Source organism: Aquarana catesbeiana, linkage group LG04 (assembly GCF_042186555.1).
Source record: "Aquarana catesbeiana isolate 2022-GZ linkage group LG04, ASM4218655v1, whole genome shotgun sequence".
Classification (NCBI taxonomy): Eukaryota; Metazoa; Chordata; class Amphibia; order Anura; family Ranidae; genus Aquarana; species Aquarana catesbeiana.
The window spans coordinates 148,716,658-148,741,708 of NC_133327.1; the positions used below are offsets into that span (position 1 = coordinate 148,716,658).

A 25,051-nucleotide genomic window follows, 5' to 3' on the forward strand; every position below is an offset into this window, starting at 1 on the left:
TCTATACCAAATTATAGAAGGTGTATATAAAAAAAAAAAATTAGGATTAGGGGTATAAAAGACATACTTTTTAAATCCAAACCGTTCTAAAGGAGGAAACCTTGTGCCGCCAAAATCACAAGCACATATTGCTGTAGCCACAATGCTTTGATTCATTTCATGGAAATGTACAGCTTGCTGCCTTTGGAGGGCAAGTACTGCCATTAATTACAAACACCACAAGTGAATGGGACCACACTGCAACTTTGAGCCAATTGCTTTGCTTGCGGCTGTGGCAAGTACTTCAATAGAAAACTCCAGCTCAGCTGGAAAAAAAAATAAAAAAAAAAACGGGGTGGGGGCATTTAGGAGGTGGCAGGATAGTTTCCTTAAAGCGTATGTAAATCCTCACATATACCCAGTGAAGTGAACAGCCTCAGATGATACACAGAGGTTTACACAAGTTTTACATGCATATCTGCTGTCTTCAGCTGTATATATCCTTTAGAAAGTGCTCTTTGTGTTAGATTTTCTCTTCCTGGTTACCACTGGGAGTGGATTATTGGCATACAGCCAAGACAGCTGATTGGAGAAAAGGCACACACCTCCCCTTCCACATTGGCAAAGGAAGGAAGGAAAGAATGTGCAGAGCTCTGTCAGATGGTAAGATATCTGCTAATTTATAGCAACCTCCCAGGACACAAACACACTTCAGGCTGCCATTGTTCTGTCAGAATGTGTAACGGAAGTGACGTTCTGTCGCCACCATCTTGCTACACCCTGCACCCATCCACAGTAAGGATACAGTGAGAAGGGGCAAGTGGATATCTTGTTACACCCACCGGAGTTTTGCACTTATTTATAACAGTAAACTGAGGTATTATAGTGAAATACAGTACTTAGAACTCTGACGGTTTAGATGTTGAATTTTAAAAGCAGCGGCAAGCCTGCTCATCTCACAGATTTGCTAATCTGACTGAAGTTCGCTGCTTTTAAAATTCAACAGCTTAACATTCAGCCGGAGTTCTAAGTACTGTATTTCACTATATTACCTCAGGTTACTGTTATAAATAAGTGTAAAATGCAAAACTCCAGTGGTTGTAACAAGATATCTGCTTGTATCCTTACTGTGGATGGGTGTGGGGTGCAGCAAGATTGGTGGTGACGAAACATCACTTCCGCTACTCATTCTGATGGGTCGCCTAATCTGACGAAACACCATCTCAGAGAACTTGTCAGAAGTTATTAGGCTGATAACAGAGCTACTGGGCAGGAGAAAGCTAAGGGACTGCTTTGAAGAGCGATAAGAAAACACTACAAATATATGTGCCCAGCTCAAATTTCATGAAATCGTGTTTACATCCACTCTAATGCCATGGAAACTGCTCGATCTATCTCTGTAAAGCTATAGCTTTTCAGAGGGTGGTAGAGAGTTTTGCCTATGTGAACGAGGCCAAACACTACTCATTGAAAATCTAGTCTATAAGAGACAAAGAGCTGAAATGGTAAAAGCTGGTTCCTTAGACCCCTTTCACACTGGGGCGGTTTGCAGGCGGTATTGCGCTAAAAATACCGCCTGCAAACCGCCCCTAAACAGCCTCCGCTGTTTGTTCAGTGTGAAAGCCCAAGGCTTTCACACTGAAGCGGTGCGCTGGCAGGACGGTGAAAAAAGTCCTGCAAACTGCTTCTTGGAGCGGTGAAGGAGCGGTGTATTCACCGCTCCTAAACCGCTTCTGCCATTGAAATCAATGGGACAGCGCGGCTATAGCCACGCTGTACGAGTGATTTTAACCCTTTTTCGGCCGCCAGCGGGGGTTAAAACCGCACCGCTAGCGGCCGAATACAGCTGCAAGAACGACGGTATAGCAGCGCTAAAACTAGCGCTGTTGTACCGCCGACGCCCCCACCGCCCCAGTGTGAAAGGGGCCTTAGAGAGGTATGTGACCTCAAAGACCAAGATCTGCCTTTCTCTTTCTAATCTTGAACAGACATGTACTAAATACTACTACTAATAACAACAACAACAATAATAAATACATAATACATACATATAATTAGGGCTGCAACTAACGATTATTTTCATAATCAATTAGTTGGCCGATTGTTTCGATTAATCGGATAATAACCTTCAAAAGTGTGGTGTATAAATTAGTTAATATGTAAAATTTAAAATAAAAAGGCAATTTCTTCTTAAATATCTCTATGCAGTGGTAAATATAAATAGCCAGCTATATGGTTAGGGAGCAAAATCTCTAATCCACTTCGAGAATAACACATGGAAGAGATATAGGGGGTTATTTACTAAGGCAAATCCAGGCGGTACAGTGGTGGGGCAGATGTACATACAGTGGTGAGATGTGCAGAGTGGTACAGTGGGGAAACAGATTTGCAGGGGGGACAGTGATTTGAGGTGTGAAGGTGCATGAATTGAGGCTGATCTGAGGCGTGAGAGAGCAGGATGTTAATTTCTCACTACTAAAGTAGTTTACAGTATTTACTTTATAAAAAATCCATTTCGTGATTGAGAGTGTGGAGGTGACTTTTTTTCTGTTATAAAATCAGCACGCTAAATTTCTCTGAAAACATTTTTTCGACACACTGTGCTTAAAAGGTTGCCTACCCGTGAGCTGGCCAATTAATCGATTATGAAAATAGTTGACAACCATTTTCATAATCAATTAGTTGTTTCGGCCATACATATAATAAGAGTGCATCCACGCAACTATGCCTATGATGCAAATGAAATGTGTATTAAAGACAGTGATAATAATTCCTTTATCAAATGTTATTTCAATAAAGAAAAAGGTGTCCGTTTATGAAGCAGTGATCCCGAGGATCGCCGCTGAACAGTCCATAAACGGTTTATGAAACAGAGGTATTCAGGGGGAGAAGTGTTTGAACATGTTCTCTCGTCGATGATCTCCGCACACAGAGAATCCTCACTAACACAGTAATGGCCAGTTTATGAAGCTGCGATCTCAGTGCTTCACTGGCAATCTGAGTCAGAATTCACTCTCCCCCATTTACCAGCTCAGAGGTGGAGAATCGGGAGAAGAGGAATCTGAGGAGAAAGAGGAAGATTTTTAACTCCTTATACCTCGTTCAGGAGAGAGGGAGAGAGAGAGGGGGGGGGGGGGGGAGAGAGAGAGAGAGAGAGAGAGAGAGAGAGAGAGAGAGGAGAGAGAGAGGAGAGAGAGAGAGAGAGAGAGAGAGAGAGAGAGAGAGAGAGAGAGAGGAGAGGGGGGAGAGAGAGGGAGAGGGGGGGGAGAGAGAGAGAGAGGGGGGGGGAGAGAGAGAGAGAGAGAGAGAGGGGGGGAGAGAGAGAGAGAGAGAGAGAGAGGGGGGGAGAGAGAGAGAGAGAGAGAGGAGGGGGGGAGAGAGAGGGAGAGAGAGGGAGAGGAGAGAGAGAGAGAGAGAGAGAGAGAGAGAGAGAGAGGGGAGGGGAGAGAGAGAGAGAGAGAGGGAGGGGAGGAGAGAGAGAGAGAGAGAGGGAGGGGAGAGAGAGAGAGAGAGAGAGAGAGAGGGAGAGAGAGAGAGAGAGAGAGAGAGAGAGAGAGAGAGAGAGAGAGGGGGAGAGAGAGAGAGAGAGAGAGAGAGAGAGGGAGAGAGAGAGAGAGAGAGAGAGAGAGAGAGAGAGAGAAGAGAGAGAAGAGGGAGAGAGAGGGAGAGAGAGGGAGAGAGAGGGAGAGAGAGAGGGAGAGAGAGAGGGAGAGAGAGAGGGAGAGAGAGAGGGAGAGAGGGGGAGAGAGGGGGAGAGGGAGGAGGGAGAGGGAGAGGAGAGGGAGAGGGAGAGGAGAGGGAGAGGGAGAGGGAGAGGGAGACGGGAGAGGAGAGGGAGAGGGAGAGGGAGAGGGAGAGGGAGAGGGAGAGAGAGAGAGAGAGAGAGAGAGAGAGAGAGAGAGGAGGGGGGGAGGGGGAGAGGAGAGGAGAGGGAGAGGGAGGAGAGAGAGCTCTCTCTCTAATAAATAGAGAGAGAAAGCAAGAGAGAGAGAAAGCAAGAGAGAGAGAGGTAGGGACTATTTTTTTTTTAACATTAACCACACCATCAGTCAGTGTACTGAGCAATGATAATTTATCACTGCTTAATAAACTCACATCTCGGTGTTTCTGTGAATTTCTGGTGCTGTAAAGTCTCATGAGATTCCAGTATCAGGGGCCGTTCTCCACTGTTGGAAGCATTTGTAGATCAGTTCACTCCTCCAAAAAGGTGAAGCGATCTACAAAGCTTCATAAACAGGCACACAGAGGAGAAAGATCTCCTCTGTGAATGCCAAGAGAATTGAAGCAGTGAATAGATTTCACTGCTTCATAAAACGAACACCCAAATGTCCAAAACAAAATAAAACTTCAAATCTCTATTTCCCTATCCAAAGGTGAGCACTCAGTTCTAAAGGAATTAAATTACAGATATGACAGCACTATCCACTTCTGAATCACAATAGTGGGCAGTTTGCTGTAGAACAACACTCTGGAGGCTTGTTATCAACATGCTGGCTTGATTTCTTTTTTAAAAGGAATTAATACCATCTGGTAAGAAACCATTTATACTTGTGGTGGAGGACACAAGGTATTTATTCCTCTCTTCAAGGTTTATTCACTTCAAATCAGTGGATGGTTGAAGTTTTAATTTATTTTAAACATTTGTAGTTATTTATTGAAAAAACGTTCGATAAAGGAATTTATAGCACTTGACTTTAAATGCACATTTGCATTATATGTACGGTTGCTGATGTCAACCTGTTTTTGTAGATGTGCACTTTTTATATGTATATATAGATCTTTTGACATCTAGTATTCGGATGTTTAGTGGGTACAGCTATGAACACACAGTTTCACACTAAGCGCAGAATATTGTTTATACATTTAATAGTCATATGCATAGGAGGTTTCAGGGATTCTGGGGGATTTAGAAGCTATCTAAGAATACAGAAAGGCATCTGTAGATGTCTGTTTAATAAGTTTAAAAAAAAGGTTTACGGCATGAGGATTCCCAGTATATCTTCAGGACATTCAAGATGTGCTTAATGGATATGTATATGGTTTGATTATCAAAACAAAAACCTTCCAAGCATAAGTTGCAAAGCATTGCCCAGAAAGGCAGTGATCAGATCTCCATATAAGATGAAAACGGCTAAGACACGCTCTTTAGTTTGGCATATGCCCCCTGCAACCCCATAAGCTATAACTCTCTGTTCCCACCCCAAGGTGTTACCAAGCAGGTGCGCTTTATCGGCATCAGTTACAGCCCAGAAGGCTAGAGTGTGCCAAATTTAAGAGGAGGTCTCAGTGCTTATGGTTCTATGAAAATTTGATTGCTGACTTTTCAAGCAGAGTATAGTGGCCTTTGTGTTGGACAGATGCAGTTCTTACTTGAAAATAGATTAGAGTTCGGAGGGAACAAATTTGTTTTTTTTTGTTTTTTTTATATGTAATCATGTAGTTATTCTTTAAAGGAACTCATCTTTATCCATACACATGTCCTTACTCTTTTAATTCAGGCTCCTTTCCATTTTCATCCAGTTCATTAAGTTCATTGCTGCTTGAGTCATTGCTGGTCTCCATGTCATCCTGTAGAATGCTGGCAGAATCCTGGAGCTGATGTTGGTCCTGGTGGTCCACAGTTTGAAGAGGTCCTGGAGTCAGATCAGCAAGAGTCTCGTATGTAGCAAATTGCTGTTGTGGGTCTCCAGTCTGAAGGGGCATACAGTTTCTACCTGTGGTAGAAGTCCCATGAGTTGTAGAGCATATATTGCTTGCATGATCTTCTGGCTTGGACAGTGATACATTAGCCTCCTCTACCAAGAGAGGTTCCACAAGGCTATCAGATTCCAGCAAGCCAGACATCAGATTTTGGGATGATGACACCTGACTAGTATTGTACTTCTGGGGCACAAAATGAAGAGTGGTGCTAAGAATGTCAGAGGAGACATGATGTTGACCAGGTAAGAATCCTGTACACTGGAGTTGTACACCAGTTGGTTGATCCTTTTGGGTCTTCGTAGGAATAGGATGTCCTGACAATAAAAGATCTTGGCGGAAACCTTTACTCTGATGGGGCATTGCATTAACTGGAAGTCTTCATCAGGCTCAAATAAAATCTGTGTAAGAGAAAGAACAGGTTCAATACACATACAAGGGGGGGGGGGTTAATATATATATATATATATATATATTTTTAAACTAGTTCTAAATGATAGCCAATGTGACTGAACAATTGCTGCGGTTTTTAAAAAAAAAAAAAAAAAAAAATCACTATAGCACAAAATATACTATAACGGTATATAGTGAATACTGGCAATGACAGTAATCAGTATTTGAATTTCATTTATTTCACCTTCATTTAAAATTATTAAGGTCTACACAAAGGCCAATTTTTTTCCTACAGTGACAGGGGTTGGGACAAATGACAAATTATCTTGATATAAGCCTCTTGCAATCTTCTGTGCATTGAAATTCAGACTGGGAAGGCAGAACTAGGGTCCAGTCAGAGGCGCTGCAGTGGAAACCACCACCAAGACAATTTGCAGTATAGCAACACTGATAAGATTACAACCACAACCCCTTCATTCTCATAACTCACAAGAATTTTATTTTCAGAAAGATGACACTCCTTGCCTTACTGCACGATTGTAAAAGACTGGATTTAACCCCATCATATTAATGTTGATTGGTCAGAAAACAGCTCAGACCCAAACCCAATTGAAAACCTCTGGCAAGGCTAAAACACAAAACGAATGGGAAATCACAGAATCCATCATAAAAGATGGCATCAGATTATTACACATAAAAAAAAAAAAAAAAAAAAAACCACAACATAAAAATGTAGTACTTTCTATGCTGCGCCCCCCCCCCCCCCCAACCCCCGCTCTCACCCTATTGGCTCACTGGCTGTGACTGACAGCAACAGGAGCCAGTGGCTCCCATTGCTGTGTGAGCCAATGAGGAGAGAGAAAGAGACCCGAGAGAGCTGCAGCACTTGTGAATAGATTGCCATGGGGCTCAGGCAGGGGGGACTGCACCAAAAGGTTTTTTTACCTTCATGCATAGATCGCATGAAGGTAAAAAATCTTGTACCTTTGAACCACTTTAACCACTTGCCGACCACCTCACGCCGTTGTACGTCGGCAGAATGGCACGGGCAGGCAGAATCACGTACCTGTACGTGATCTGCCTCCCGCGGGTGGGGGGTCCGATCGGACCCCCCCCCCCCCCCGGTGCCCGTGGCGGCTGGCATTTGTTGGTGGGCAATCAGAGGTGAGGGGGAGGCCATCCATTCGTGGCCACCCCCTCGCGATCGCTCCCGGTCAATGAAATCCTTCCTCTGCTGCTGTAATGTAAACAGTGGCAGAGGAAGTGATGTTATCCCTCCTCGAGCCGGTCTTTTCGTTCTGGTGCCGAGGAGAGAAGACATCAATGTGAGTTACACCAACATTACACTTACACGTGGTGACGTGGCGAGTCCCATAAGTGCAGTTCAAGCTGGCGAGGTGGCAAGCACTAGTGTCCCGCTGCCACCAAGAAGACGAACACAGGCCCGTCGTGCCCATAGTGCCCTTCCTGCTGCATTAGCCAATCCGAATTGGGAACCCACCACTTCTGCAGCACCCGTACTTCCCCCATTCACTGGCCAACCCGGAATTCAGGTGGAAACAGTTGATTTTACGCCACTGGATTTTTATTCGCTGTTTTTCACTGAAGATCTCTATAGATCTATTGTGGACCAAAGCAATTTATACGCTGGTCAACACATCGCCGCTAATCCCCAGTCCTCCCTTGCCAGAGATTGGAGACCAATTACGGTCTCCGAATTTAAGATCTTTCTGGGCCTTTCCCTCAACATGGGCATAAATAAAAAGAGTGAGTTGCGGTCATATTGGTCCACTGACCCAATTTACCATATGCCCGTGTTCTCTGATTCCATGGCCAGGGCACGATACGAGCAGATTTTGCGGTTCATGCACTTCAATGACAATGAACTCTGTCGTCCTCGTGGAGACCCTGGATACGATCGGCTCTACAAAATTCGGCCCCTCGTAAACCACTTCAACCAACGTTTTGCAGACTTGTTTACTCCTCATCAAGTTGTCTGCGTTGAGGAGTCCCTGATTAAATTTTCTGGCTGCTAATCATTCAAACAGTACCTTCCCAGCAAGCATGCAAAATACGGGGTCAAGATGTACATGCTCTGTGACAGGGCCACAGGCTATACATGTAGATTTATGGTTTACATGGGCAAAGATAGTCACGTAGAGCAGACAAACTGCCCTGACTACATAGGAAGCGCTGGCAAGATAGTGTGGGACTTGGTGTCACCCTTATTCGGAAAGGGGTACCACTCGTACGTGGACAATTATTACACAAGCGTGCCACTTTTTAGTCACCTTTTTGATCAACAGATTGGAGCATGTGGCACCATGCGACCTAATCACCGGGGCTTTCCCTAGCGGCTTGTAGATTCCCATCTTAGGCTGGGGGAGAGAAACTGCTTGCAGTGTAATAATTTGCTCGCTATGAAGTGGAGGGACAATAAGAATGTTTTCGTTCTTACCTCCCTTCATGCAGACACGATGGCCAAAATTACTACGGTGACTGGTGTTGTGGAGAAACCCCTCTGTGTCCACGAATATAACCAAAATATGGGAGGGGTGGACCTCAACGACCAGTTGTTGGCGCCGTACCTAGTTGCCCGTAAGGCCAGACGCTGGTACAAAAAAGTGTCTGTTTAGTTCAATTGGCTTTGCTGAACGCTCATGTGCTATACAGAGCTTCAGGACGGATAGATCCTTCCTTAAATTCCAGGAAGAGATCGTCAGAGCCCTTCTGTTTCCAGACGGTGCTCCACCTCACCTTCCCCAACCAAATGCAGTAAGCCGGCTGCATGAGAGGCATTTTCCTTATGTCCTCTCGAGTACCCCTACCCAACGAGCCCCCCAAAGAAGATGTTGTGTCTGTAGCAAGCGCGGATTTAGGCGTGACACCCGGTATTATTGTCCTGACAATCCTGGTCTATGCATTGGTGAAAGTTTTGAGCGCTACCATACACTAGTTGAGTTTTAGCGTAGGGTACAGCATTGCACAGACTAGGACACACTTTCACAGGGTCTCCCAAGATGCCATCGCATTTTGAGAGACCCAAACCTGGTACCAGTTACAAAAGTTAAAGTTACTAAAAAATAAAAAATAAAAAAAATAAAAACAAAAACAAAAATAGTTGTCGTTTTATTGTTCTCTCTCTCTCTCTCTATTCTCTCTCTATTGTTCTGCTCTTTTTTACTGTATTCTATTCTGCAATGTTTTATTGTTATGTTTTACCATGCTTGCTTTTCAGATATGCAATTTTTTTTACACTTTACTGTTTACTGTGTTTTGTTGGTAACCATTTTTTTGTTTTCAGGTACGCCATTCAGCTGCAGAGCGGATTTATTTATCTTGACAGCAACAGCGTTTGCTCCCACGATATATAAAGCCGTGAATCCAGCGCTGTCGGAGGTGATTTCACCACCACAGTTACATACTTCAGCATATATGCCAAAGCGTGGGGGCAGCAGAGGGCGGAGGAGCGATTTGCTTCTAACTTTTGCGGGAGGATGCCCCCATGCGTCAGCATATATAAACGGTGCATGTATGCCCATCATTAGAAGTGGGTGGATGAAGGGAGGTATTCTAATGGTGGGCATACCCACCGATCAATCTCTTTTTTTCGTTCAGCCCACAGGCTGCATGAAAAAAAGTTTGCAATATATGCCCAACAAGGACCAGCAACGTACTGGTATGTTGCTGGATTTTGAGTGGTTATACCAGAATGATGCCTGCAGGTTTAGGTATCATCTTGGTATCATTCTTTTCAGCCAGCGGTCGGCTTTCATGTAAAAGCAATCCTATCGGCCAATTAGCCTCTAGACTGCTTTTACAAGCAGTGGGAGGGAATCCCCCCCCCCCCACCGTCTTCCGTGTTTTTCTCTGGCTCTCCTGTCCCAACAGGGGGAACCTGAGAATGCAGCCGGTGATTCAGCCAGCTGACCATAGAGGTGACCGGTGACCAGAGTGGCTCCAAACATCTCTATGGCCTAAGAAACCGAAAGCTACGAGCATTTCATGACTTAGATTTCGCCGGATGTAAACAGCGCCATTGGGAAATTGGGAAAGCATTTTATCACACCGATCTTGGTGTGGTCAGATGCTTTGAGGGCAGAGGAGAGATCTAGGGTCTAATAAACCCCAGTTTTTTCAAAAAAGAGTACCTGTCACTACCTATTGCTATCATAGGGGATATTTACATTCCCTGAGATAACAATAAAAATGATTAAAAAAAAATAAAAATGAAAGGAATAGTTTAAAAATAAGATAAAAAAGGAAAAAAATAATAAAGAAAAAAAAAACAGCAATTGCACCATGCATGTGAGGTATCACCGCGAAGGTCAGATCGAGGGCAGTAATTTTAACAGTAGACCTCCTCTGTAAATCTAAAGCGGTAACCTGTAAAGGCTTTTAAAAAAAATTTAGTTTGTTGCCACTGCACTTTTAAAGCATGTAATGTTTGGAATCCAAGGCCATGGGAATATGTGAAATTACACCCCAAAATACATTCTGTTGCGTCTCCTGAGTATGGGGATACCACATGTGTGAGACTTTTTGGGAGCCTAGCCGCCTACAGGACCCCGAAAACCAAGCACCGCCTTCAGGCTTTCTAAGGGCGTAAATTTTTTATTTCACTCTTCACTGCCTATCACAGTTTCGGAGGCCATGGAATGCCCAGGTGGCACAAAACCCCCCCAAATGACCCCATTTTGGAAAGTAGACACCCCAAGCTATTTGCTGAGAGGTATAGTGAGTATTTTGCAGACCTCGCTTTTTGTCACAAAGTTTTGAAAATTGAAAAAAAAATTTTTTCTTCTTGTCTTTCTTCATTTTCAAAAACAAATGAGAGCTGCAAAATACTCACCATGCCTCTCAGCAAATAGCTTGGGGTGTCTACTTTCCAAAATGGGGTCATTTGGGGGGGGTTCTGTGCTATTTTGGCACTTTATGGCCTTCGAAACTGTGATAGGTAGTGAGGAGTGAATCAAAAATTTACGCCCTTAGAAATCCTCAAGAAATGACATAGGCAGTCATAAATTAAAGGCTTTGTAAATTCCAGAAAATGTACCCTAGTTTGTAGGCGCTATAACTTTTGCGCAAACCAATAAATATACACTTGACATTTTTTTTTACCAAAGACATGTGGCCGAATACATTTTGGCCTAAATGTATGACTAAAATTGAGTTTATTGGAATTTTTTTTATAACAAAAAGTAGAAAATATTTTTTTTTCAAAATTTTCGGTCTTTTTGCATTTATAGCACAAAAAATAAAAACCGGCAGAGGTGATCAAATACCATCAAAAGAAAGCTCTATTTGTGGGAAGAAAAGGACGCAAATTTCGTTTGGGAACAGCATTGCATGACCGCGCAATTAGCAGTTAAAGCGACGCAGTGCCAAATTGTAAAAAGTGCTCTGGTCAGGAAGGGGGTAAATCCTTCCGGGGCTGAAGTGGTTAAAACACACAACACCTTCCTCCACACACTCCCAATAACTCTGGCCTGTCTCTGTACCCAATTTTGAGTTGGTCCTGAATATCTCCAGTTTCACTATCTGCAAACAGAAGGCAATTCTTTTTGAACTGGTCACAGCCACATTGACATTTTGTCAAAGAAATAACTACTAAAAAGAAGCTGTCACACATGTTGGAACAATTTACAAAACTGTGGCATGGCTTTCATGAAGTCGGTGCAAGTCAATTTAAAGAGACCATACTTCTAGAACAGTGTCATAACTGCTTTATTTAATTCCCCCTCTGATGATTTTCTGTCTGAAGCTTTGGCTGTTATAACCATATTTCAACATGGCATCAATGTTGTAGAATTCCACATAAAATAGCTAGATAACAACTTTAGACCAGTTGTAACTTTTAATAGTAAAGAATATATATATATATGTCAGTATTTAGTAACATCTCTTTTGGCACATATCACAGCTTGTGAACTCTATTTATATCCAACAAATGGTGCTGCCATGCTCAGGTACAAGTCGATCGCATCTCCATAGGCATTTCCCTGTGCATACAGGTTTTCTCCCCAAACGAGAAGGTTGGCTGTTTGGTGAGAAATGCCACATGCGCCAATGCAGCAGCATAAGGTACGTTTAGGATAATTGTCTTGTAGGTTTCTTTGCTGACCATTTAAAGCTGAACTCCATGTATGTTTTTTCTGGCATAGTGATTGTTCCAACCTGTACCAATGTATACCAGTGGGACTGCTGTGGAAGCAGACAGAAATCGCTGTAATAGTTGCCACTACTACAGGAACTGCTGTGGTCTTATGGGTCCTATGCCAAGTGACTGCTCTTTTTCATAGTGAACACAGGGACAGCACAGGTACCATTCACAGAAAGCAATGTATTTATTTCAATGAATACAAGGCTTTCCCTGAATAGATGAAGTGGAGTGGAAGGGGCAGTGATGTCACAATCTTTACCTTGTCCAACCAGAGAATGCCTTGAATTCATTGGGGGAAAAAAAAAAAAAAAATTACAAAGTTTTCTGTGAATGATGCGCATGCCAAGATTTCTGGTTTCCTCCCACACTCCAAAGACACGCTGGTAGGTTCATTGGATCCTGTCTAAATTGTCCCTAGTATGTATGAATGCGAGTTAGGGACCTTAGATTGTAAGCTCCTTGAGGGTAGGGACTGATGTGAATGTACAATGTATATGTAAAGCGCTGCGTAAATTGACGGCGCTATAAGTACCTGAAATAAATAAATAAATAATAAAAAAATAAAAATAAAAAAAATGCCAGTGACCACCTGTATTCACTATGTAGAAGGGCAACCACTTAAAACAGAAAAGTTAGTAAAACAAAAGGTAAGCTAATGCACACTCAAACCATATCAGTACATAAAAGGGTTAATTACATAAATAGGGGGGAAAAAAAATTGGGCTTCCCCTCAAGAAAGACCTAGGAATAATACTGTATAAATATATAATAATAGGCAGCACTCCAAACAGCTAACCTTTTGGATTTTCACATATTTCTGAAAGAAAAGCATCATATAGACATAAGTCTACATGATTTGAGAGATCTCACTTGAGAAAAGCTGATGTTAAATATCGCTGGGGATATCCCTTTAAGGTTGTAGCAACCTGGAATGGGAAAACAGCAGCACCTAAAACAAAAGATGACTTGCAACACTTCATAGAGGTGCTGGAGCTCCCCCTCGTGGACTTTCCGGATTGGAAATTGAATAACTATAAACCATCACTACAACAACCAGAACGATGGCAACAAGTGCCAGTCAACAGAAAATTGATGTGGATAAGACAGGACTATAATCCGGTCATAGAAAGATATGCCAGTGTAGTGGTGTAAAGTGAAAAAGGCTAAGAGTAAAGGAGCAGATTGCCTAGAGTTTGCCGGGGGGGATGGGAGAGGTTGTTTTTTCCCCTCTGTTCTCTCTTAATCCCCCACCACCCTCCCCCCCTTTTTTTGACCCCTTTTATTACCCACCCTCTTTTTTTTCGGGGGGGGGGGGGGCGATGTCGTTTTTCCCCTCTGTCCTCCTAGTCCCCCACCACCCTCCCACTTTTTTTGTTTTATCCCCTTTGGTGGGAATTTTTGAGGCAAAATGCTGAAATACCGCAAATATATATACACACATACATACATATATACACACACACACACACACATACATACATACACATACATACACACCAGGGGTTTACGAGGTACCCTGTTCATGTTTTTAACCATCTTTTCCCCAATAGGTCAGTCCCGAGACAAGGGACTTTGTTTTTTCTGCCAAAAGGCGTGGGGGGGGGGGTTGTGTGACCCCGGGCACAGGTGGTGCACTTGTTCTGGGACAACGTCATATGACGGCGTCCCAAATCAGCCGCAGGCGATCATGGCCGCGCAGTGTTGCTAGGACACGGCGCGACCCCGATCTGTGGCCGCGGCCCTTTAACCATGTGATCGGCTGTGTCCAGTCACATGTAAACACGGAGATGCCGGTAATCGGCCCACTCGCCTCAATCTTATAGTGTGAGGAGAGCCGATCAGTGGCATCTCCTCACGGGAACATGTAGGAATGTAATCAGGGCACTGATCATCAGTGCCTTGATTACAATAAAGAAATATAGTGTCACAATACAGTTCCCACCAGTGGCAGCAATCAGTGCGTTCAATCAGTGCCAAATAGCCATGCCAGTCAGTGCTGGCAATCAATGCCGCCTATCAGTGCTGCCCAGTGTCGCCCATCAGTGCCACCCATCAATGCCCATATATACAGCCTATCTGTGCCCACCAGTGCAGCATATTAGTGCCACCTCATCAATGCCCACCAGTTCAGCCTAACAGTGCCCATCGGTGCCGCCTCATCAGCGCACATCAGTAAAGGCGAAAAATTACTTAGTTACAGAATTTACTGACAGAAAAGAAAAAAAGTAAAAAAATTTTGTTCTTCAAAATTTTTGGTCTTTTTTTTGTAAAAGATAAAAAAAACCCAGCAGTGATTAAATACCACCAAAAGAAAGCTCTATTTGTGTGAAAAAAATGATAAAAAATATGTGTTTGGGTACAGTGTAGCATGACCGCACAATTGTCATTCAAAGTGCGACAGCGCTGAAAGCTGAAAAATGGCTTGGGCAGGAAGGGGGTGTTAGTGCCTGGTAGGCAAGTGGTTAATGATATGTCCGGCATCGATTGGGCGCCTGGAAAGAACATGGCAATTGAATGAATCCATTTTGGATGATAAACAGAATGTGAAATCCCTGTCCCGCACATTAGCATTATAAAGTATTTTGAGACCAATATATCAGAGGTGTCTGACCAAGTGGTATGGGAAGCCCACAAGGCGGTCATCAGAGGGAAGTTAATTTCAATGGGTTTGCATATTAAAAAGAGACGGAAGGAAATGGTCAGCCTCCTAGAGGAAATACATAAACTTGAAATTAAACATAAGGTCCATTTAAAACCTGGGGACACGCAGAGACTGGAGAAACTGCAGGCAGACTTAAAACAGCTTCTTGATCGAAAAGTTCAAAATAAAACAGATACTTTGCGCACTGATTCTATGAACAGGGGAATAAGGGTGGGAGACTATTGGCTAGACAACTAAAGAAACAACAGGATTCACACCATGTTCAAACTTTAACCACTTACCGACCGACTCCTGTACATATCCCTCTGCAAAGTGCTGACGTATATCTCAGTAACGGCAGCAGCTGCTGCCACAACCGAGGTATCCATCTTTACAGGAGCCAGTCGTGTTTCCGATAATGGTGGTCTCCGCGGCGGATTCGCCGCCAGATCATCGTAATCGGCGGCAGGAGAGGTGCCTCCCCCTTCTGCCGCTCTCCCGCACCCTCCGCCGCTTACTGGAGCCGTCGGTAGCGGCGGAGATTGGGACCTGTCACTTCCTTGGTCTGGAGACGAGTGAGGCTAAGATGGCGCCCACCCGTCTCCATACCATAGGACGGCGGAAGCAACGTCATGACGTCAGCTCCGCCCATATGTCTTAAAGGCTTTTTTTTTTGTCACTTTTTTTTTTCTTGCATTTTAGTGTAAATTAATTAAAAGTAAAATAAATAAGAAAAAAAAAAAAATTTAAAGCGCCCTGTCCCAACGAGCTCACGCGCAGAAGCGAACGCATACGAAAACGATGGTCAAACCACACAGGTGAGGTATTGCTGCGACCGGTAGAGCGAGAGCAATAATTCTAGCCCTAGACCTCCTCTGTAACGCAAAACATGAAGCCTGCAGAATGTTTTAAACGCCGCCTATGGAGATTTTTAAGGGTAAAAGTTTGACGCCATTCCACGAGCGGGCGCAATTTTGAAGCGTGACATGTTGGGTATCAATTTACTTGGCGTAATATTATATTTCACAATATAAAAAAAATTGGGCTAACTTTACTGTTGTCTTATTTTTTTATTCAAAAGAGTTAATTTTTTCCAAAAAAAGTGCGCTTAGAAGACCGCTGCGCAAATACGGTGCAAAAAAAAGTATTGCAATGACCGCCATTTTATTCTCTAGGGTGTTAGGAAAAAAAACAATATATAATGTTTGAGGGTTCTAAGTTATTTTCTAGCAAAAAAACCTGTTTTAAACATGTAAACACCTAAAATCCAAAACGAGGCTAGTCCTTAAGTGGATAAAGACAGGCGATAAGCAGATAGTGGACTAATTTTTTTGTGTCTCTATATAACAGACTCAGCTCCTGTGGGGGTGTAGGGTGGACGTTTGGATAGAATTTGGGAATATCTTGAGGCCTCAGGGCTACAGGCCATTCCATCTGTGGCCTTGGAGGAAATGGAAAAAGCAATCTCCATTGAAGAACTGGCCGGAGCGATTGCTGTCATTAGGTAAAAGCCTGGGACCTGTTGGTCTTACAAATATGTATTATAAAAAGTTTTCTTCAATCCTGTTGGTTCCTCTTTAAAGGTTAAAGTTAATGGTAGACTATCAGATTATTTTGAGATACGGAATGGAACTAGGCAGGGATGTCCACTGTCCCCATTGTTATTTGCTATGGTGCTGGAGCCCTTGCTGTGCACAATTAGGGGAAATAGGAAGGGGATTTGTACTGGATCAACGGAACATAAGATCTCAGCTTACGCAGATGATCTACTGTTGTACCTCTCTTCAAGAGTCTTTGATGTAACTGATGTTGGAGATAGACAGATTTGGCCTTATATCCAATTTTAAAATAAATATTGAGAAATCAGTGTTGATGCCGAGCCATGGGCCTTTGAGGATGAAGACTACCTTGCAACAATCTTTTCCTTTTGTTTGGCATAGGGCTGCAACTAACGATTATTTTCATAATCGATTCGTTGGCCGATTACTGTTTTGATTAATCGATTAATAACCTTAGAAAGTGTGGTGTATAATTTAGTTAATATGTAAAGTTTAAAAAAAAGGACATTTATTCCTAAATATCTCTATACGCAGGGGTAAATATAAAATAACCAACTATATGGTTAGGGAGTAAAATCTTTAATCCACTCTGAGAATAACAGACAGATGAGATATACTCTATATACAGTACTATTAGAGGAGATATACTCTATATACTATTAGAGGTTGAATCTTGTAAATATCAGACTCAGATCAAAGTTTTTTATTTAACCACTTCAGCCCCGGAAGGATTTACCCCCTTCCTGACCAGAGCACTTTTTACAATTTGGCACTGCTTCACTTTAACTGATAATTGCACGGTCATGCAAAGCTGTAGCCAAACAAAATTTGCGTCCTTGTCTTCCCACAAATAGAGCTTTCTTTTGATGGTATTTGATCACCTCTGCGTTTTTTATTTTTTTGCGCTATAAACAGAAAAAGACCGAAAATTTTGAAAAAAAAATGATATTTTCTACTTTTTGTTTAAAAAAAATCCAATAAACTAAATTTTAGTCATACATTTAGGCCAAAATGTATTCGGCCACATGTCTTTGATAAAAAAAAAAATGTCAATAAGCGTATATTTATTGGTTTGCGCAAAAGTTATAGCGTCTACAAACTAGGGTACATTTTCTGGAATTTACACAGCTTTTAGTTTATGATTGCCTATGTAATTTCTTGAGGTGCTAAAATGGCAGGGCAGTACAAACCCCCCCCCCCCCAAATGACCCCATTTTGGAAAGTAGACACCCCAAGGAAATTGCTGAGAGGCATGTTGAGCCCATTGAATATTCATTTTTTTGTCCCAAGTGATTGAATAATGAGAAAAAAAAAAATTACAAAAAGTTGTTACTAAATGATATATTGCTCACACAGGCCATGGGCCTATGTGGAATTGCACCCCAAAATACATTCAGCTGCTTCTCCTGAGTACGGGGATACCACATGTGTGGGACTTTTTGGGAGACTAGCCACGTACGGGGCCCCGAAACCAAGCACCGCCTTCAGGATTTCTAAGGGCGTAAATTTTTGATTTCACTCCTCACTACCTATCACAGTTTGAAGGCCATAAAATGCCCAGATGGCACAAAACCCCCCAAATGACCCCTATTTTGGAAAGTAGACACCCCAAGCTATTTGCTGAGAGGCATGTTGAGTCCATGGAATATTTTATATTTTGCCACAAGTTGCAGGAAAATGACAAACTTTTTTTTTTTGCACAAAGTTGTCACTGAATGATATATTGCTCACACAGGCCATGGGCATATGTGGAATCGCACCCCAAAATACATTTTGCTGATTCTCCTGAGTACGGGGATACCACATGTGTGGGACTTTTTGGGAGCCTAGTCGAGTACGGGGCCCCGAAAACCAAGCACTGCCTTCAGGATTTCTAAGGGCGTAAATTTTTGATTCACTCCTCACTACCCATCACAGTTTCGAAGGTCATAAAATGCCATGAAACCCCCCCCCCCCCAAATTACCCCATTTTGGAAAGTAGACACCCCAAGCTATTTGCTGAGAGGCATGGTGAGTATTTTGCAGCTCTCATTTGTTTTTGAAAATGAAGAAAGACAAGAAAAAAATGTTTTTTTCTTTTTTCAATTTTCAAAACTTTTTGACAAAAAGTGAGGTCTGCAAAATACTCACTATACCTCTCAGCAAATAGCTTGGGGCGTCTACTTTCCAAAATAGAGTCAATTGGGGGGGGTTTGTGCCACCTGGGCATTCCATGGCCTCCGAAACTGTGATAGGCAGTGAGGAGTGAAATCATAAATTTCCCCCCCCCTAGAAAGCCTGAAGTTGGTGCTTAGTTTTCGGGGTCCCGTACGCGGCTAGGCTCCCAAAAAGTACTCAGGAGAAGCAACAGAATGTATTTTGGGGTGTAATTTCACATATTCCCATGGCATGTTTGAGCAATATATCATTTAGTGACAACTTTGTGCAAAAAATTGTCTCTTTCCCGCAACTTGTGTCACAATATGAAATATTCCATGGACTCGACATGCCTCTCAGCAAATAGCTTGGGGTGTCTACTTTCCAAAATGGGGTCATTTGGGGGGGTTTTGAACTGTCCTGGCATTTTATGCACAACATTAAGAAGCTTATGTCACACATCACCCACTCTTTTAACCACTTGAAGACAAAGCCCTTTCTGACACTATTTGTTTACATGAAAAAATTATTTTTTTTTGCAAGAAAATTACTTTGACCCCCAAACATTATATATTTTTTTAAAGCAAATGCCCTACAGATTAAAATGGTGGGTGTTTCATTTTTTTTTTTCCACACAGTATTTGCGCAGCAATTTTTAAACGCATTTTTTTGGGAAAAAACACACTTTAAATTTTAGTGCACTAAAAAACACTATATTGCCCAAATGCTTGATGAAATAAAAAAGATCTTAGGCCGAGTACATGGATACCAAACATGGCATGCTTTAAAATTGCGCACAAACGTGCAGTGGCGACAAACTAAATACATTTTTAAAAGCCTTTAAAAGCCTTTACAGGTTACCACTTTAGATTTTAGATTTACAGAGGAGGTCTACTGCTAAAACTACTGCCCTCGATCTGACCTTCGAGGTGATACCTCACATGCATGGTGCAATTGCTGTTTACATTTGACGCCAGACCGACGCTTGCGTTCGCCTATGTGCGAGAGCAGGGGGGGGGGGGGGGACAGGGGTAAATATCCCCTATGATAGCAATAGGTAGTGACAGGTACTCTTTTTTGAAAAAATTGGGGTCTATTAGATCCTAGATCTCTCCTCTGCCCTCAAAGCATCTGACCACACCAAGATCGGTGTGTTAAAATGCTTTCCCAATGGCGCTGTTTACATCTGGCAAAATCTAAGTCATGAAATGCTCGTAGCTTCCGGTTTCTTAGGCCATAGAGATGATTGGAGCCATTCTGCTCTCTGATCAGCTCTATGCTCAGCTGGCGGAATCACCAGCTGCATTCTCAGGTTTAGGAGAGCCAGAGAAAAACATGGAAGACGGTGGGGGGGGGGGGGCATTCCTTCCCACTGCTTGTAAAAGCAGTCTAGAGGCTAATTAGGCACTAGGATTGCTTTTACATGAAAGCCGACCGCTGGCTGAAAAGAATGATACCAAGATGATACCTAAACCTGCAGGCATCATTCTGTTATAACCACTCAAAGTCCAGCAACATACCAGTACGTTGCTGGTCTTGTTGGGCAATGGGCATATATTGTAAACTTTTTTTTCATGCAGCCTGTGGGTGAATGAAAAAAAGAGATTGATTGGTGGGTATGCCCACCATTAGAATACCTCCCTTCATCCACCCACTTCTAATGATGGGCATACATGCACCGTTTATATATGCCGAAGCATGGGGGCATCCTCCCGCAAAAGGTAGGAGCAAAATCGCTCCTCCGCCCACTGCTGCCCCCACGCTTCGGCATATATGCTGAAGTATGTAACTGTGGTGGTGAAATCACCTCCGACAGCACTGGAGTCACAGCTTTATGTATCGTGTGAGCAAACGCTGTTGCTGTCAAGATAAATAAATCCGCTCTGCAGCTGAACGGCGTACCTGAAAACAAAAAAAGGGTTAACAATAAAACACAGTAAACCGTAAAGTATAAAAAAAATTGCATACCTATAAAGCAAACATGATAAAAACATAACAACAATAACACATTGCAGAATAGAATACAGTAAAAAAGAGCAGAACAATAGAGAATAGAGAGAGAATAAAACGACAACTATTTTTGTTTTTTTTATTTTATATTTTTTTTTTGTGTTTTTTTTTTTTTTTTACTTTTTTTTGTAACTTTTATAACTGTAACAGTTTCCAGGTTTGGGTCCCTCAAAATGCGATGGCATCTTGGGAGACCCTGTGAAAGTGTGCCTAGTCTGTGCAGTGCTGTACCCTACACTAAAAAACTCAACTAGTGTATGGTAGTGTTCAAAACATTCACCAATGCAAAGACCAGGATTGTCAGGACAGGAGGGACAATAATACCGGGTGTCACGCCTATATCCGTGCTTTCTGCAGACACAACATTTTCTTTGGGGGGCTCGTTGGGTAGGGGTACTCGGGAGGACATAAGGTAAATGCCTCTCATGCAGCCGGCTTACTGCATTTGGTTGGGGAAGGTGAGGTGGAGCACCGTCTGGAAACAGAAGGGCTCTGACGATCTCTTCCTGGAATTTAAGGAAGGATCCAGTCCGTCCTGAAGCTCTGTATAGCACATGAGCGTTCAGCAAAGCCAATTGAAATAAGTATACAGACACTTTTTTATACCAGCGTCTGGCCTTACGGGCAATTAGGTACGGCGCCAACAACTGGTCGTTGAGGTCGACCCCTCCCATATTTTGGTTATATTCGTGGACACAGAGGGGTTTCTCCACAACACCAGTCGCCGTAGTAATTTGGACCGTCGTGTCTGCATGAAGGGAGGTAAGAATGAAAACATTCTTATTATCCCTCCACTTCATAGTGAGCAAATTATTACACTGCAAGCAGGCTCTCTCCCCCAGCCTAAGACGGGAATCTACAAGCCGCTGGGGAAAGCCCCGGCGATTAGGTCGCACGGTGCCACATGCTCCAATCTGCTGATCAAAAAGGTGACTAAAAAGTGGCGCGCTCGTGTAATAATTGTCCACATATAAGTGGTACCCCTTTACGAATAAGGGTGACACCAAGTCCCACACAATCTTGCCAGCGCTTCCTATGTAGTCAGAGCAGTTTGTCGGCTCTACATGACTATCTTTGCCCTCGTAAACCATAAAACTACATGTATAGCCTGTGGCCCTGTCACAGAGCTTATACATCTTGACCCCGTATCTGGCACGCTTGCTGGGAAGGTACTGTTTGAATGACAAGCGGCCAGAAAACTTAATCAGGGACTCATCAACGCAGACAACTTGATGGGGAGTAAACAAGTCTGCAAAACGTTGGTTGAAGTGGTTTATGAGGGGCCGAATTTTGTAGAGCCGATCGTATTCAGGGTCTCCACGAGGACGACAGAGTTCATTGTTGAACCGCAAAATCGGCTCGTATCGTGCCCTGGTCATGGAGGCAGAGAACAAGGGCATATGGTGAATTGGGTCAGTGGACCAATATGACCGCAACTCGCTCTTCTTAGTTATGCCCATGTTGAGAGAAAGGCCCAGAAAGATCTTAAATTCGGAAACCGTAATTGGTCTCCAATCTCTGGCAAGGGAGGACTGGGGAATAGCGGCTATGTGTTGACCAGCGTCCAAATTGCTTTAGTCCACAATAGATCTATAGAGATCTTCGGTGAAAAACAGTGAATAAAAATCAAGTGGCGTAAAATCAACTGTTTCCACATGAATGCCAGGTTGGCCAGTGAATGGGGGAAGTACGGGTGCTGCAGAAGTGGTGGGTTCCCAATTCGGATTGGCGAATGCAGCAGGAAGGTCACTATGGGCACGACGGGCCTGTGTTCGTCTTCTTGGTGGCAGCTGGACACTACTTGTGCTTGCCACCTCACCAGCTTGAACTGCACTTATGGGACTCGCCACGTCACCAAGTGTTACTGCAGTGCTGGATGTACGACCAGGGTGTACTAGGCCGCTGGTGCTTGCCAGTTTACCAGAAGGAATAGCGACGCTAGTACTGCTCTGCTCCATACGAGGGACCTGCGGTTCTTGCACATCAAGGACAGAAGAAGAAGATTGGGGTCTGGTACGCCTGACCTTAGCAGGGGCCACAACTCCGTCGTCAGAGCTATCTGTCATGGAGCCGCTGTCGTCTACAGGATCGTATTCTGAGCCTGAATCTGACAGATGAGTGACTTCCTCTTCACTATCTGTCATGCTCAGAAACGTGTAGGCCTCTTCACTAGTGTACCTTCGATTTGCCATTTTGGGCTCTAAATTTAGCGGTACACTAGTGAGACTCACAGGCAAAAAATCTCCCGAATGTTAGTGACTGATTCAAAACGCTACCAAAAAACTGTTAGCGACCGCAGGGATCAGGCCTGACTCTGCGAACGCTGCAGTTATGCGTTTAGTGTTTTGTAAGTGACAGTGATCGATCGATACTGCACTTGGATGGGCTGGGCCGAGGGGCAAAACGCAGGTGCTAGCAGGTATCTGGGCTGATCCCGCTAAGACTGCGTTTTTGGGGACCCTAAACTGCTGGGGATGCTAGTATAGATCTTATCGGATCAGATATTGATCTGTTCAGATACTATACCACTAAGGGAGGTGTATGCTGCGTGCGTGGGCGTTAACGGTACCTGACACTGCCTGGGGCGTCGCAGACCTTATCTGACCCAGAAAACTTAACTTATATCACCGCCGGGCAATTAGGGGGTTAAACCTTTATTAGGTAATAAACGGCGGGTACCCTAAAACTATAATAAACAAACTAACCAGCGTCACCCGTAACACTTATACGGTGATCACTGGTGAAAGGGTTAACTAGGGGGCAATCAGGGGGTTAAAACCTTTATTAGGTAGTATATGGGGGTCCTTGTTGCTATAAAACACTGACGGCGAACCTATATACTTACCTCCCTAACTAGCGTCACCTGTGTCACTAATACAGCGATCAGAAAAACGATCGCTTAGTGACACTGGCAACGGGAGGTGATCAAGGGGTTAACCTTTATTGAGGGGGGTTGGGGGGGTACCCTAGACCTAAAGGGGGCTAACCCTAACACTTATAACTGTTATAAACTGACACCAATGCAAAAAAAAAAAAAAAACTGCTATTGGTGTCACTGTGACAGGGGGGTGAAAAGTGTTCCTGCGTGTTCTACTGTAAGTGTAGTGTTGTGCAAACTCACATTGATGTCTTCTCTCCTCGGCGCCAGAACGAAAAGACCGGCTCCAGGAGAGATGACATCACTTCCTCCGCTTCTGTTTACATTACAGAAGCCGAGGAAGCTTGTCATTCGCCAGGAGCGATCGTGAGGGGGTGGCCACGAATAAGTGGCCTCCCCCTCACCTCTGATCGCCCCTGACCTGAATCCGACCGCCACAGGCACCGGGGGGGTGGTCAGATTGGACCCCCCACCCGCGGGCAGGCAGGGACGTACAGGTAAGTCCTTATGCCTGCCCGTGCCATTGTGCCGACGTACATCGTCATGCGGCGGTTGGCAACTGGTTAAAGAAAAAAAAAAGTTCTAGACTGTTTTGCAGATTTTCAAACAGAACTGTAATATTATATGCTTTTCTGCAGCTTCTCCATTGAAGTACATTGAACCAAAAAAGCACCGTTTTGCATTGAAAAAGGTCCTTGACCCTTTCCAAATACACAGCAGCTGAAAAAAGCATAGATGTGAACGTTAAATGAACTGTAGTGCATTTCTGCAAAAAGCACCAAAAAAAACACATGGGTGGGAACCAGGCCTAAGACATTTAGTAACATAATGGAGTTAAAAACAAAACAAAAAATTAGCCCTTCTTTTTTTTTTACTGTAGAACTGTGAAAGTAATATTTACAGAAGCGATTATTTTCACTTTTTGTACTATAAAGGGCTAATTTTAGCTTTTTTAACCCCATTATGTTACTGGCCGATTAATCGATTATGAAAATAGTAATCGATTCATTTCATAATCGATTAGTTGTCGATTCATCGATTAGTTGTTTCGGCCCTAGTTTGGCACCTTGATTCTATATTCTATTTAGGGATCTATATCTCTTCAGATATGAAGCGCCTATATGATCTAAACTATGGACCCTTGATGGTATCCATAATAAAAGACTTGTCATACCCTGACATGGTTTGGCAGGGTAAACGCTCTTAAAATGAGTGCAATTCCCAGGCTTATTTACGTTTTACATACCGTACCCATAACACTCCCACAGACATTCTTTAACTGCTTCAGCCCCGGAAGATTTTACCCCTTTCCTGACCAGAGCACTTTTTGCGATTCGGCACTGTGTCGCTTTAACTGACAATTGCGCGGTCGTGCAACGTTGCACCCAAACAAAATTGACGTCCTTTTTTTCCCCAAAAATAAAGCTTGCTTTTGGTGGTATTTGATCGCCTCTGCGGTTTTTATTTTTTGCGCTATAAACAAAAAAAAAAAAAGAAAACAAGAAAATCGCAATAAGTGTAGATTGATTGGTTTGTGCAAAAGTTATAGCGTCTACAGAATAGGGGATAGTTTTATGGCATTTTTATTATTCATT

At 43.3% G+C, this 25,051-nt stretch overlaps 1 protein-coding gene across 2 annotated transcripts in view; it reads right to left on the reverse strand.

Annotated features, from left to right (window-relative positions):
• The window catches only part of PER2 (period circadian regulator 2), a 132,141-nt gene that overhangs the window by 103,132 nt on the left and 3,958 nt on the right, over positions 1–25,051 (reverse strand). For both annotated transcript variants that reach the window (XM_073625862.1, XM_073625861.1), the window contains exon 2: positions 5,465–6,077. In XM_073625862.1, the coding sequence (XP_073481963.1) occupies positions 5,465–6,039 (575 nt within the window). In that variant the 5' untranslated portion in view covers positions 6,040–6,077. The remainder of the gene's footprint in view (positions 1–5,464; positions 6,078–25,051) is intronic.